The sequence below is a fragment of the Bombus impatiens genome, unplaced genomic scaffold (genome assembly GCF_000188095.3).
Source record: "Bombus impatiens unplaced genomic scaffold, BIMP_2.2 scf_0217, whole genome shotgun sequence".
Classification (NCBI taxonomy): Eukaryota; Metazoa; Arthropoda; class Insecta; order Hymenoptera; family Apidae; genus Bombus; species Bombus impatiens.
Genome location: NT_176636.1, coordinates 714,543 through 730,240, shown reverse-complemented (window position 1 = coordinate 730,240; position 15,698 = coordinate 714,543). Strand labels below are relative to the sequence as shown.

The 15,698-nt window shown below is 37.8% G+C and overlaps 1 protein-coding gene across 6 annotated transcripts in view; it reads left to right on the top strand.

Moving 5' to 3' along the window:
- LOC100749877 (basement membrane-specific heparan sulfate proteoglycan core protein) overlaps nucleotides 1-15,698 on the top strand; it is a 263,394-nt gene that overhangs the window by 220,663 nt on the left and 27,033 nt on the right. For all 6 annotated transcript variants that reach the window (XM_033319796.1, XM_012383426.3, XM_033319795.1 and 3 more), the window contains 3 exons: nucleotides 1,474-1,684; nucleotides 2,053-2,164; nucleotides 3,326-3,504. In XM_033319796.1, the coding sequence (XP_033175687.1) occupies nucleotides 1,474-1,684; nucleotides 2,053-2,164; nucleotides 3,326-3,504 (502 nt within the window). The remainder of the gene's footprint in view (nucleotides 1-1,473; nucleotides 1,685-2,052; nucleotides 2,165-3,325; nucleotides 3,505-15,698) is intronic.

Below are 15,698 nucleotides of genomic sequence, written 5' to 3'. Positions count from 1 at the left end.
GGTTTTACCGCTCTCACAAGGATACCGTTGCTTGTCATGCAGCATTAAAAATAGGATAGAAGTCTTACCTCGACATGATAAAAAATACTAAGCTTACGTTATAATAAAGCTCGAAGTTATGCTTTCTTTTGTACCGTAACTTGATAATTGCATTGTAATTACTAACTAACTTATTCAACTTCTGGTTATCCTTATTATATCTAGGTTATCCTTATTACAAAGATACATACCCGATATCTTTTTATATTTTTTATTATCCTACGTGTGCACGACGATATACGACGCGATAAAAATGTCCGAGATATAACGAAATCGACGAGAAGGGACGATAAAGCAATTTTCTTTGAAAATCTTCCAATGATTCTATAATTGCTTTTAATATACATATTATATGCTATATTAAAATAAGGAAGAGGAGTAACTAAAAAGTTTATTTTGTTCGGTTGGAAGGAAGTTTAAAAATGAAGCGAAGGGAAAGAAAAGGATTTTCAAATTGCGTTTTGGGAGAAAATATCGCGAAGGAAAGGCTGTTTACGCTGTCTTATCATTAATTTCGACGGTGACAAAACAAACACACCGTAGGACGGTAACGCAGTGTATTTCTGCATTGTTCTCAGGCAGCACGTAACAACCGCTGTCTTGCTACAATTAATTTTCCCCAACGACATTCGAGGTATCAATTCTCCGTTTTCAACACGAAGAATAAACGTTTCGCCGATAAGCCATCTATTTTCCAGGGTTGCCGCGTGTTCCGTGTTCTAATTATATCTGACCGAAAGTTAAATTGAACCGTGAACAATTTTTTTGTCGTGAAAAATTACCGGCTCAGCGTCCGTTCTTGGATAATTGAGTTCGATAGAAGCTGATAGCGTGGACAAAGATTATCGCGGATCGGTTAAATGTTTTCGCGTCGGAAGCTTTGTCCAAAGTTGATCCCTGTCCTATCTTTGTCTCGTTATCCGACTCTTTCTCTCTTTTTTCTCTCTCTCTCTCTCTCTCTCTGGTTGATTTTTTTCGTCCTCGGCGACAAAATGCGATTTCGCACGATTGAATGTAATACGAAATTTGGCGGACAAAGCGCATCGAATCTGCGAAAGATTTTCTCGATAATTCCGCGCTGAATTTACCAATGCGTACAATCATAAATTCTATTTCTGTTACGTTTCGCTTCATCCGATAAATATTAAGTTCGTTTTTGTAGAATTATTCGAGCGTAACAGTAAAAGATTATGAGAATTTATCGTCACTGGTACATCCCAATCACGATTAATTTATCGTTTCACGAAATTTACCCGTCCCTTGCTTTTCAGTTCTATAATTGCTCCACTAACGCCTTTTTCCTCCCACAAATCGATATCCATATGGATTCGAAATTCCAAAAATGTTACGAAATGCAACGATTTTCGTGGCTGTTCTAACATCTGCCAGAATTGCAAACGAGTCACGTAAAGATCGTTCTCGGTTCGTTTGCAGGTTTCGTGGATCAGGAAACGAGATCTGCACATTCTCACCGTAGGAATCTTAACCTACACGAACGACCAGCGTTTCCAGTCGTTACACAGAGACGGATCTGACGAATGGACCTTGAGGATTAGTTCACCGCAAGTTCGCGATAGCGGAACATACGAGTGTCAGGTTTCAACCGAATCGAAAATCAGCCAAGCTTTTAACTTGAGCGTCGTAGGTTAGTACAAGCTTGACGCATATTCCGCATTTGTAGCGAATAAATTCTCTCATTGATTAAGGGAACGCGACAAAGTTACTTCGATAAACGTTTCTCCGTACACGTTATTCTTGCAATTGACACAATAACTGGTTATTACGTTGTCGTTACGTTAAAAGGAAGTTTCAGTTTGAACGCGGCAAGTGTATGTCAATGCCGGTAGAATCGCATATTAATATTTCATACGAACGCTTTGTCGTTTATTTCCCGAAGGATCGGCGAACGAATGAAATGGAAGTTTAACGTGTCGCCGACAATATCACGACGTAATACGCTTACAAGCTGTTTGAAGATGCAGCGATCTAACGTCGATTTGATTATGTTGTTAGTGTCGAAGGCAAAGATCAACGGTAACTCGGAGCTGTACATCAAGAGCGGAAGCGACATCAATCTGACCTGCATAGTATTGCAGACACCTGAGCCGCCGTCATTCATTTATTGGTAAGTTTAATTGGACTTTCGCGAATTCGATTTACTCGGGAACATAAATGCCGTGAATTCGCACGATGGCGTCGCGTCGTCGCGTAACACGAGCGAACATTCGTGAATGAGGGCCCATCATGATTCATCGAGACGGTTCTCGATTACATGCTAAAATGAACGTAGAACACCGCTGATGCTGATTGGCAGATGGAAAATCGTCGTTGAATCGGAATTGCTTCCTTTCTTCTCGTTGCTTTCTCTGTTGATTGAACGGTTGAATGATCGAACTGTGAAAAGTTCATTGTTTGATAAAGAATGGTGAAGCAAAAGAGGCCGAAAGTGGATCAAGGATTACAAACTTCAGTGTAAATTTAGAGCGCTTTAATTACCGATTTCATTTCGAACGAGGGCGTTTTGTAATATTCCTAGTTTTTTCTTTTTTTTTTTTTTTTTTATTTTATTTCGTTACATTTGCCTACTCTTCTATTTTTTCCTCGCCGCATTGACATTTCAAGTTCACTGTATTCGTTGTCGCGTTTTATCAGCATTTATTAATATCAGTAACGCGCAGAGACGAGAGAACTACGCGTACGATGGGAATAAAATGAGAAAATTCGGTTTTATTTTGATCCAAGTTCCAATTTATACGTTGCTTCGTATCTGTTTTATTTCAGAACCAAACGTATATGTACGTGTATGTATGTATCATCGTGTTGCTAGAATGTAATGCGTTCCACTTAAATGGTCGCGCATCTTTTAAAAGAGAAATTTTCAGGAAACGTACTGCCAGTAACGTCGTATAATTACAAAATTAATATGCAGTTTACTCACTGTGAAATTTATTATAGTATAATATTACCATGAATTTCCAACGATTATTTTCGATATACATATATTACGCTAAAACAAATTGCCTTTCCATATAATAATATTTATAATGGAATTCACGACTCCTAACAAAGTATTACCTTTCCTCATAAATCGTCGAATTACAAGATTACGTAATCGAAAGCTAAATAAATTTCATACGTTCTTACGATGTAATTATTGGAATCTTTGTATAAACCCTGGAAAATCTCTGTACGTTTACGCAATAAGAGGAAAGTTGTCTGACGTAGCTAAAGCATCGATTGACATTTTCAAACAATTTTAATTAACAGAAAGTTATTACATTTGCAGGTACAAGGGTGATCACGTGGTAAATTACAGTCAAAGGGGAGGTATCAACGTAGTCACTGAGAAGCAAACGCGAACGTCGCGTCTCTTAATATCAAAGGCGTTACCTGCTGATTCTGGAAATTACACATGTGCCCCGTCTGCGGCCGAGTCAGCCAGTGTTCTAGTCCACGTACTCAATGGTGGGTGAGTCGGAATAATAAAAATTTCCCGGAGAAATCGTTTTCATCGAACGTAAATTCTTCGGCTGACGAAACCGCTGCAGCGGTCAAATTTATAGCGAGTTTCACAAAAATCTTGAAAGATATTTTTATTCCACCTTAAATGATCATACGAAGCAATTTTTTCGAACGAATCGAATCAAAGAATGGAACGAAAGAATAACTGATTTACTCCGTTGTGTCGAATATACATATAGCATACGATAATCATCCTTTGGTCGAAATTAACACACGACAACGAATTACCATTAACATATCTGTAACACGGTATGTTCGAAATCGATATTGTCAAAGCTTTAAAATCCGAAAGAACGGTAGAACGTTTTACGAATTATCGCGCAATACCAGTTCCCTGTATTTCGAATTATTTTTAAGCCCGGCGTTGAAACGAGCTGAATGATACATTTTTCATTTGTTTATGTTCGTTTCGTTCGAACAAATCAAATTTTTCAAACGCGCAGTATCTCCTTCGACATTGTACGTAATACGGAGAAATATTAATTCTAACGTGATAAATTTACTTTCGGATAGGTTACGTTCTATATTTCGCGTACCGTGAATCATATTTTGTATATTACGAAACCACATTATATTCTCGTGACACCTTTAAATGTGCCCATATCGTGATTTTCGATGAAAACGTCGAATATTACCGTGATGCTATTCGAGTAGGAATTGCGAAACGAATCCTTGAATAGCGTGGAAGCAGGACTTGGAGAACGTCATAAATTCTCGAGATGAAATCGGGCCACAGATAAACTAAACGGTGAAGGTTGTAAAAAGGGGCGGCAGAATGCAGGCGTCGGTATCATCAGCTTCTGGCATCACGCGTGCTCTATAGGAGGCAATAAACTCAATACCGTTGCCGTATGTCCAAAGTGGAAATCTAGCGGACCATTGTCCTTTTAGGCATTCGAAAGAATCGCGTAAATGTATAAATATACTCGCGTAGTATAGCAACAGAAAGGTTTCAACAGCTTTCTGTAATACGAGAAAAAATAAAATTGCAAGTGCCTGTTCTGTTTCCCGATATGACAATGGTACCTTTCTTTCTACGCGAGATACACACGAAGAATAAAAAGAAGTTACGAAGATACGAAAGTGGAAACTTCGTTGTGTAATTATTATTTAAGACGATTTTCGAACGAAAATGATTCGAATAATCCTCGTCTTCTCGCAAATACATTTTAACAAATGGCGGAACCATCGTCGCGTGAAATAGTCGATTTTTATCGAAAGGTTTGTCCGTTTTGTGTCAGTTTTCACATTAGTAGGCTGAACGTTAGAAATGTGAAAAGTCGTAAACGAGTCAGTTGGTCAGAAGAGGGTTGGGATTCTAACGAGCGAGTTTCGCGAGGAGGATAAGAGTCTCGAGAAAGCAACGACAGAGCACCAGAATTTAACGAGAGTTCATAATTTAGAGAAGTTCTGTTATAAAACCGAAGTGCATTTCTTCAATTTTGCGTAGATAATACAAGCAACTACTTTGCGATATGACATTCGAAAAATGTATTTGATACTTTGACCTATCCGGAATAATAATAATAATTATTATCATCGTCATAATGTACCTATTGTATCCGTATCCATTTTCTGCGTAAATACCCAATAAGAATTGTTGGCTTGAAAGATTCTTTTTATGGTTAGTATAATATTGTGTGTATTAGATTGTGTACACGGTAGTTATAATATCATTTATAATGTTATTTCTCATGTTTCGTTATTTGGTAAAGTTTAACTCGTAAATCTCTCTCTACTCACATTGTCGTCGCTAAAAACCACATAGGTGCAGTTGACGCGACGTTAAAATCTATCGAAAAAAAAACAGATAATATTTTACGTTTGGCAATTTAGTTTTCCAATGAATGGAAATGTAGCAAAGTGCGTATTACTCGAACAACATTGTATTATAATATAAATAATCGCATTCTATCAATCGTTGAAAAGCTTTTGAGAAGCTTTCTCACAGATTTGGCAAAGCCGTGATCATCCTCCTTTCTTCCTTTCTACTTTCCTCTTCATTTTCCACCGTCGTTGAATATTCATAGGTTAAGAGGTTAACCAATGAACCAATTAAAAATCCGACGAATAATTTTCTTCTGTTTAAAGTCGTAGCCTGCATTTCATCTTTGTTAAAGAATCGGATGTGAAGAACGAAATCCAGTGGAGAGACGAGTCCATTAGGAACTTTTAAGAAGAGCGCTGAATTTTTTCTAAATCCTGAAACGTTCCAACTTTAATTCGGTAAAACCGTCCGTGAAAGAAGATCAATCCCACTTCGCGTTGTGCAAGTATATTGCACATGTGATATTATAGCGAATAGCCTTTTTAAAATACTAGACACGCGAATCTACTTCAGCGTATGATAACGCAGATTTATTATGCTGAAACTGCAGGCCATCTGCCAAACGTAGATGTTTCATTCGTTTATGAGCGAATTTTATGATATCGAATATTATTTAATTCTATCGTGAAAAATATTTCATCGAAATATTATTTTCTCTAGTAATCTCATAACAACGATAAATTCTATTTTTTCGTGTTTCACCGAGAACACGTAGTTTCATCAGATCAACGGTATCTATCATCTAACAATATGTATATCTGTCAAGATATCATTACGTGAAAATCTCTTCTAATTGATCGTAGAAGGTTAGGCAGAGTTGGATGTATATTTACGTTGTTTCTGGTAGCTGTACACAAATTTAAATACCAAGCGACGAAGCACGCAAACGTACAAAACATGTACACCAACGATCGCCACGTTAAAATGATCGTGTGGAGCGGTGCTAATATCTTTCCACACTTTTTCAGCTTCACTTTCGACCTGCTTTTGCCGCTGTGGAATACATTAATGCCGTTAAACAATGCGCTAGTCACGTACGTTCCCTTTAGAAACGTTTTCATCTAGGTAAAGACTGATTCACGCTGCATATCGAATAGTTGCTCTTTTTTCTCTAGAGGACGCTTATAAAAAGTACAATTCAATGGAGATTAGTGTTCTCATGCGTTATGTTACATTCTTCAATACGGAAGGCACGGTGGAGTATAAAGGAAATACTATAGCCACTATAGGATTCAATATGTGTTTATCGTTGTTAATTTTCAAAATACAGTTGACAAAAAAAAAAAAAAAAATAATCGAAACGTCAATACAATATGGAAACTTCAACAGTGAAAAATCCAACTCTCTCAATTGAAAAATAACGCATGGGTCTATATGGTCGACCACGAATTGTTGGAAAGGCTGTTTAGTAGAATAGTCTCATGTCACACGGCACTATAGACTAACTCATTGGCAGATTTTATCTGAGAGAAACACCGATGTTCCGTTTTACCCGCTCGTTTCATTTTACCCCACTCTCCTCTATATTTAGCGTTGGAGTGCATTTTATAACAAGAGGAATATCGATGTTTCCATCGTCGCAATGTTAATCGATGAAAATAAAAAAAGTGAAATGGAATTCGAAAAGGAAATATCAATTTTTCTTAGATTTGTTTCTTCTCCATATAATACTATATATATGTGTGTATTACATATACGTAAGTACGTATACCGTGAAACAATCAACTATGGTTTTATAGCAGTAGCAGCCGCATGAGGATAATAGCCCTAGATAATATCTCTTGTTGCGTTTTAACGCGTACTCTCTTCGGGAAGACGCATTTCCTATCGAAACAATGCCGGGCAATGGATTAAAACACACGCGGCCAGTTAATGCGCGTACTCGTTGCAACTTGCGAGTTGGAATTACGTCAGTTCTCTGACGTTTCATATCGTACCGCTATGTGTAACTAGTTTACAGGGTGTGTGTACAGTTTCATCCGTTCTCTGTCAAAACCTATTAACTGGCAATCTGGATCGAAATTAGGCGTTGCACACGCGTGGAAGGTTTATTTGATCCAATCAAGCGTCTCGTAGGATTTCCATTCACATCGAGTTGTTCGTACGAGTTTAATAGCGCGATAATCCACGGAATTGCGCAGAAACTATCGTGAGTTCCTAGCACTTAGCATTGTCAGCTGTATATGCATTTTTGATATCTTTTAATGCCTCTATCCGCTTAGGTCTCATCCTCCATACGATGAAATAGTGGGATTTATACTAGGGCTTTCTCGATATATTTCGATGAAACCGGAACAGCGAATCGATTCATGGCGCGATAATTGTCGATGTTACGACACGTAACACGACGTAACTCAGTTTTTTTTTTTTTTACGTTGAAACACGAATCGTCTGGTTTCTTAACCCTTTCCCTTTGATTTTACTTTGCAACTTCTTTTATTCACATTTTCTTCCCTCACCCTCACCCTTCTTTACAAACTCTGCTTCTTCAGGTGCGCCTTACCAACATTCCTAGGAAACACGCAGTCACGTCCATCCAAGACTTTCAGGTGCCTGCATATTTTTCTTTTACGCTTTTCGAAACTTTCTCGCTCTCGCATGAACATTCGTACGAAATTCCCGGGTTCGTTCATATATCCACAGCGTAATATTTCACTATCGAGATGGTATTGGTGTACGTGTTTCAATGTCGCTGCTATTCGTCAAATCGTTTGCTCAAGTTCCATCTTAATTTGTACAGTTACCCGGTGCAATCTGATACTGCTGCAAGATAGATACTCAAATTTTCGACACCTATTTTCGCTTGATATAACTGGGCTTGCCTGTAGAAGACACGTTCGAAGCATCGGAGCTCAGGTTGCATCTCCTATTCTATCGTTTGCTAGTATTGTGCAAGCGAAGGCAAACGACGTTTACGCGTAGTTGATTAAATGTAAAACACAATAATTTGTTTTCCGTGGTTCACTCCGCGTACAAAGTAAAAGTTTAACAACGAGACGCGATCGAGAGTTGAACGTCGGGTAAAATGTGTAAATGAGATTTTCAACTATTTCGATATTCCCACTAATCCCTGCAACATTCCCCACCGATACGTTTTACTCGACAGAAACGTTGCGTTCAATTCTATCAGAAATGATTTAATCAGAATTAATTCTCCGCCTATGAATCGTTACAATGAAATTAATTTATGGTGTATAGTATTCCGAGAGAGATTCTATGTGTAGCAAAAGAATTATTCAAATTGCTTTACACGAAAGTTTCATAGCAGATGCGATCAGGCCGTGCGTGACTCGAAGCTTTCTGCGCTGACATTTTTTGCACTGTATGTGCAAGAATTATTACATTACTGGTATCCAAGCTTTTTTATATGGCCAGTAACAAGTCAGAGGCATCATACGGCCGTACTTCGTGCCCATTCAAACAGTTTTCATGCGGAAAAATCATTTACTGTTTCATGCCCTAGTAAAGAGTATTGTTACAGCTGGGATTTATTTAGCGCGGGAAACATTGAATTTGAACGCGAAACAGCACGCACCCGGCGTAACTAAAACAGTCAAATTGCGTACGTCAGTAGCATCGATAGAGTGAAAGAGTAATCCGTGTTCATTCGTCCAATTTGCCGAATTTTTGAAACCAAATTTCCGCCGCTTCGTTACAGCATGGAATTTATTATTAGAAGGACGGTCTATTTTCCGCCGTTGAAAGGTAATCGTTTAACCGTTGATAATCATTCGCTCGATAGAGGTGTTAAGATCAGCTGTTTTTTTTAGAAATCGAAGGTTAAACACAGGATAGTTGGAGCAGCAACGTGATATTCCGAATTATGTGATATACAGCGAAGTCGCCATCGAAAGTGATAAAAGCGAACAGTTCTGAAATGAGGTCACCGCGAGGGATCAAACTGATGATAGCACAGCGCAATTTAGCGTAAACTGTATTTTATCGGAGTCGATAAAATCGAATATAACCTCCAATGGAATAATACAAGCGATCAGCAGCTATTAAATAATAATTCCCCGTGAATAATTGACACGGCAATAATGTACGTCGAGGCAATGTGTAATAGATTATACAACAAACGATTGTGTACATACAATTGAATGAATCCTGATAACGGTGCGGTTAAACATTAAAAATTTCATAATCGTTCTAATCTAACTCGATTGTCGTATATAGCGGACGATTCGTCGTTTAATGGGTACGCTCGTAGCGTTCTTTGCTCTTTCGTTGAAACGTTTCTAAAGCAATAATTTTGTCCAGAACGCCGATAAAAAGTGCGACGGTGTCTAGATAAATCAACGAATATATACTACTACAGATAGAATGAAGTAACAATTTTGAATTAATCGATTTAATCCTTGACAAATGGAATAGGTTTGTTAAACGTGAACTGATTGGTTCACGTTCGATGTTTGTCGAGCTTACCTTGAAATCTCCGCGAACAATACGAAATACGTTTCAACAACGAGAAATGAGACAAACAATTAAGCAGATACATTCATCATGCTGGCTGTCTGTTGGATCCTTCAAATCCGCATTTTTCAAGTTGCAATTTAATACAACGGTAGAATATGAACGTGCATTTATTATCGTATAAACATATACGCTGACATGGAAATAATAACGTGCAATTTATCAACGGAATCGCGCGCGCAACCACCCAGTAAATGTCGATACATCTGCGCGAGCTCGGTTAACTTTACAACGATTTGAAACGATGCCAAATTTTTTCAGGAATCGGCAGGCGTACCACTATAAATTACTCTGGTCTGCCGTTTCACGTGGACATCAATTATCAGTTATAGCCTCTGAATCGTGTTAAAAATATTAACTTTGCGGATGTATCGATAGCATCGCCCCGGGACGATCAAGATCATCTTGATATTATTCAAAAAGTTGTAGCAATTTTTGTATCGAAAGTAAATTAGTTTAGTACAAAGGATACAGACAGTGGTATCAAAGAATGGACAGCTTAAAGTTACTTGGAAAAATTCAAGTCTGGTGGAAAATGGCGGAAATAGCGTTTCAAATAAAAGTAAGTTATTTTACTATTACACGTCTCTCGGTACAAACAGAAAAAAGAAGTAAAAAAAGATAGACAAATTGATTTTGTAGGAGTTTAACTTGGACGAACGAGGCTACCTTGCTAAATCAGTTACATGCTATGCCAAAGTTACATCGAAGGAACGTATAAAATCCATTTTCAGACACACACATGGCACAAGCTAAATTAAAAGTACGATAATTGAAAAAGTTGGGGATTACTTCTTGGTATGCATGTGCAAATCACGAGTTAAGTTCGTTCAAGGAACACAACGGCGACTGATAAGAAACCATTTGCAAGAATTATTTATTATCGCTATCTACAACTTGAATTATATGGTAATATAAAAACAGAAATGCTATCGGATCGTCAGTGCCCTACAAACTCGGTAACCGTAAGCTCGCGTTATTTGCCTTCCCCAATGAGAAACTCGTTTTCGAATATATTTATTCGCGTTTGCAAAAATGAGGAAAACCTTTGATCGACAGCGTTTTACGTACGAGGTCGGTGAAAGCGTCAACATAGCAGAGAAAAGCCAACTTCCTATCGTATAGGTGAACTTGATTTTTTAATACAGCAGCGTAAAAGAAGTTTCGCGGAACCGTACGAAAGGCATCGTCAAAAGTTAACGGTCTTCCATGGCGTAACGACGAGCCGAGATTTATTGTGCTCCATCCCGCAGAAAACGAAGAGCTATGAAATAGAAGAAGAGTTCTTGTTCAAATCCTGTCGTACTCCCGCTCTGGTTTCGTCGATACACCGAGAAGATTACGCTCGAGACTCAGATTCCGTTAAAAGAATAATGTTTCCTCGTTTCTCGTATTATTATTTCGAATTTACAGGGGCCAATGGCATCCAATTGGAATGTTTTATCGATATCTCACGAGCACCATGGCTGTAATTTTATCGGAAATTGTATCGAAACAAATGTTAGAAAGACGTAGGCAATTGTTTCGAATTATCTGTACGAGTGTCATCGTGTGATACGAAAAAAATATAACGATACGAGATAAACAAATAATTACGATTCCTAGTAATAACTAGAGTGTCCGTATCGATTGGTACTTCTCCTCCATCTATCTTCACTGAAACTGTACATCCGCAAGCTTTTCACTTTAGTTTCTCGTGTATCGGTTCTATCCTTCTACCTGCGAAGAGTGGCTACGCGTAACAAGCACAATTTTCACGGTGATTTGTGCTTAATTACCGAGCGTTTTATAGGGTCGTAGTTTAACCTCTTTTATCTTTAATCCGTTTTACATGAACTTCCAACCTCCAATTAACCGCGCAAGCGCGTTTATTGACAGTTAATAAGCCTACGACAGGCCAGGCTTAAACTGCTGTTCATAACCATGTTATTTAGAACATATTATACGTATACATGGCGTTGTGTGTGTACCTTTGCCGATGGAAATTAACAATCCGTATGATATTTCCAAAATATTCATGTACTGTGTTGGCAACTAAGTGATTGGGGATTTTGTCATTACCATCTAATGTGGTAATATGTGTAACGAATGTCAGTCATAGACTACGTAAAATCACTTTGGATTGTTAATTAAACATCAGGTATAGTAGTCGAATTTGGTTCCATCGCTAATAAATCTGCTAAACGGGTCGCGATATTACCATGGGACTGTTTAAATATTCCATTTTGTCAGGATGCAATAAAGAAATCTCTGATCAAAGTTTCAAGGAAAAATGGAACATTTCGTTGAGAAGTTCGCAGCCAATTAAAATTCATAGCGTCGAAAATGCTATCTTCGAAGTAACAACAGCTTCGTCTCTCAACGAAGAAGACCAAGCTGCCCGGTAACAGGAATAAAAATCGATCATGCAAACTACACACATTTATGTACTTGTGTTTATATAAACGAAAAACATATTTCCGCGTTTGAATCGTGAAATTATGATTCCGAAAGGTGAATTCTCGAACGATCTACGCTCTTGAAATTAGTCGAAGAGACATTAGTTTACGGTAGATTTCTATTAAGTTGACGCGATCTTCGCCACATTCTCGAGGCAGTATCTGCTGGATCCTTGGCAATTACTCGACTCTCCATTTTGGGACACGAACCGTACGCGGTCGATGAATTACGGCTAAGGTGGGTCTATGCTCGATTTGCGTGAGAGATAATCGTGTCGAAAACAGGCTGGATGATAGGTCAACGTGCAGCACCGGAACGAACCATGAAAAGATTGCGAACGTATTTATGATACCAGCTCGAGCAGAGTGTAATTTAATAAAGGCGAAAGACTGCCCCCGAAGCTCGTACGTTTGGCACGTCTAATCCCCCGGGCTCGGTCCGATTACGTGTCTGATGGCCTGATTAGGATGAACGCTTTATTGTTTCTTTCGTTTCATACGCGGAACGGTTATTTCTATGCAAATCATTGGATCAGTGAGAAAGCAGTTTCGATTCTCACCGTATTCGCTTTAATTAAGGTTTTCAGCCTCTGCGACTTTATTCTTATAATGGGATAGTTATTTCATTCTGATTGTTTGCTTTAGAACGATCAGGTAACTAAAGAAAGAACAAAAAAAAAAAAGAAACAGAAAAATGAAAGTCGAAGAAACGTTGGATTCGAGTTTTCCATTTTTCGTTCGTATTATATACGAATGGGATTAAAATTTTATTTAATTCGCTTCCAACGTGCTTACACCGAATTAGATTCTCCTGCTTTCTCTCGATTAACGATATTTACGAAGCAGAAGCAAATTAAATCGTAGTAGCCATTGCTATAGAGGGAAGATATTTAATTTTAATTTAAAAAAGGACATTTTAATTCGAGGAATTCTACGGGTATGAGCGATATATTTGAGCCAAATAAGAGGAAGTAAAGTGACTCGCAGTGACCACCGACAACGTGTCAAAACCGTTATTACACGACAAGATTAAGATCAACTGAACAAAGAAATCGAAACAGTCGCGAGCAGTAATTGGAAAACTTTAACTGCTTTAACTTGCTTATCGAGCCATTTTCCAGATATCTTCGGAAGCTCGCTGGTAATTTCTTGGAGGAAAGTGTTACAGCCTTAGCATCGTAGCATAGCAAATTGCATCGTGGACGATGCAATTGCCGCTTGCTAAGTGTAATCAGAAAGGCGTTGATCGCGTCATCGCTACATTTACGTCTGACTTGAAGCTCATTTTCAAACGAAACGCTGAATGATGTTCGTTATAAGAAGTTGAATCTCACAACGAGTCGATTCAACATTGACAATTAATCGATCAATCAAACTAATAGTGTTTGCTTAACGATCTTAGGATGCTTGTATACGAACGATTAAAACGTCAACGAAGGAAAGACATTTTCTAACAACTGTTTCTCGTATAAATTTTCTCCATATTCTTCCCTCGTCAGTAGCAGTTTTATTTATCATCGCTCACTATTCGATGCAGTTTTCTTGCAAAATATCGGATTACGAGCAACGTACGAGTATATTTAATAAAATCGGATATTATCCCGATAGGTAGATTTCGTAAGGACTGTTATATACAACAGCTTCATTTACAATTCACCCCTCGCTTTAATCGGTTAATAATTTCATCGAAATTGCAGTACGAGATGTACTGTGTACATGAACATTCAACATTGGCGTAATATACAATTATAATTACACGAAACCAAAAAAGCGTCTAATAATACGACACAACTTTTCAGTGTCTTCTATACTGTATATCCTACTATACACATTCTTATGAAAGATTTACAAAGTTTAAATACAATGGAAACGAATTCACGATAATTCGTTCATTGAGGATTCCTGGGTTAAATATTTAATGAAACAAAACTATCGTTCGATTCATGTATATATGTGTCTATCGTGTTTATTAACACAGATGATGACGATAAACGTGAGTACGTCCCCATTAATGGACATAAACGTAAATACAAAATGTTTACATAGGACGAAAGCACATATATGTGATACAGGGTGAGTCACGTAAGGTGTTACGATCTATACTCCTCGAAACTCATCATAGATATCGATTTGAAATTTGAACACGCCGAATGGACCAAAGGAGCTAACGTTTTACAGTGTAAGAAGTCGTGGAATCGTATACGATTAATTTTTCATCGTATTTTAGCCGAACCGTCTACGACGAAAGAAGATACGAAAAGAAGAAGAACTCGTAGCTTGTCAACGAGACAACCGTCTACATTTTATGGATCTAGAGGTCTGGTAGAGTCTTGGCAGGTGACGTAGTTCGTTCTGAAGGGGTATACATATTTAACTGAAGCCTCGGGGTACAGCAACCGAAGGAATCGCTAATTAATGCAAAATACTAGCCAAAGGTCATAATTATATTGCCTACGAAGGTTCATAAAGCTCCTACAAAACGATAAAAATTAAAACTCTTGGAAACAGTCACCCTTTTACGTCCGACCAATTAATTACCTGCTTTGCTTTATTAGTTCGCCGTTCTTAGCGGATTCGACGATACAGATTTCTCATTATATAAAAATGAAACGAGTCGGAGAAAAAATAGGACATGCAAACAAAATATCTTTTTTCGCTTCTCGATTGTATATGCATGTACACTGTACACGTATATACGATATGTCTGTTTCAAGCGCATACATGCGACCATTTTTGTAAGCATCAAAAATATGGAAAAAATGTTTCAGACAAAAGTTGGTATCAAAGGGGATATGATCTGGTAGAATTAGTTTTTCCGTAGATGGTAAAGTAGAAGTCATACGAAGGTAACATATGCTTCTTTTTTAAATGAAATCGTATAGTTTTTCATAAAATAGTCTTGGCATCTTTGCAGAAAATTTATGTGAAAATTCAATTTGTCAAATTGAAAGTATGAAAGACAGAGACAACGTAGACACGACAATATCGTCTCGCAGCTTTTCTGTCTTTTATATACGTTCAATTTGACAAATTAAAGTCCAAATATCTTCTAAACTAATGATTTTTCGACACCGCTAGGTTAATACTTTCTCGTAGAGAACGCCGAGGCGGATCGATGAGTGTCACCTTCCTACGACCTCTGCTTGGCCATCTACGAAAAAGGAACTAAGTACGCTAGATTCTGTCCTCTTTAATACCATGCAACTTTGAATGTTTGAAACATTCTTTTCATATTTCTTTTTATTTACAAAAATAATCGCGCGTATACAATAAAACGGACGTACTTTATATAATTAAACCTTACACGAAGGTAAGTACTTTATGAAATAGTGATCGATCGGAAGGTAAGCTAAGAAGCGAGCGATTTAAGAGGTGCTCAATGAAATAGCAAAAATAGG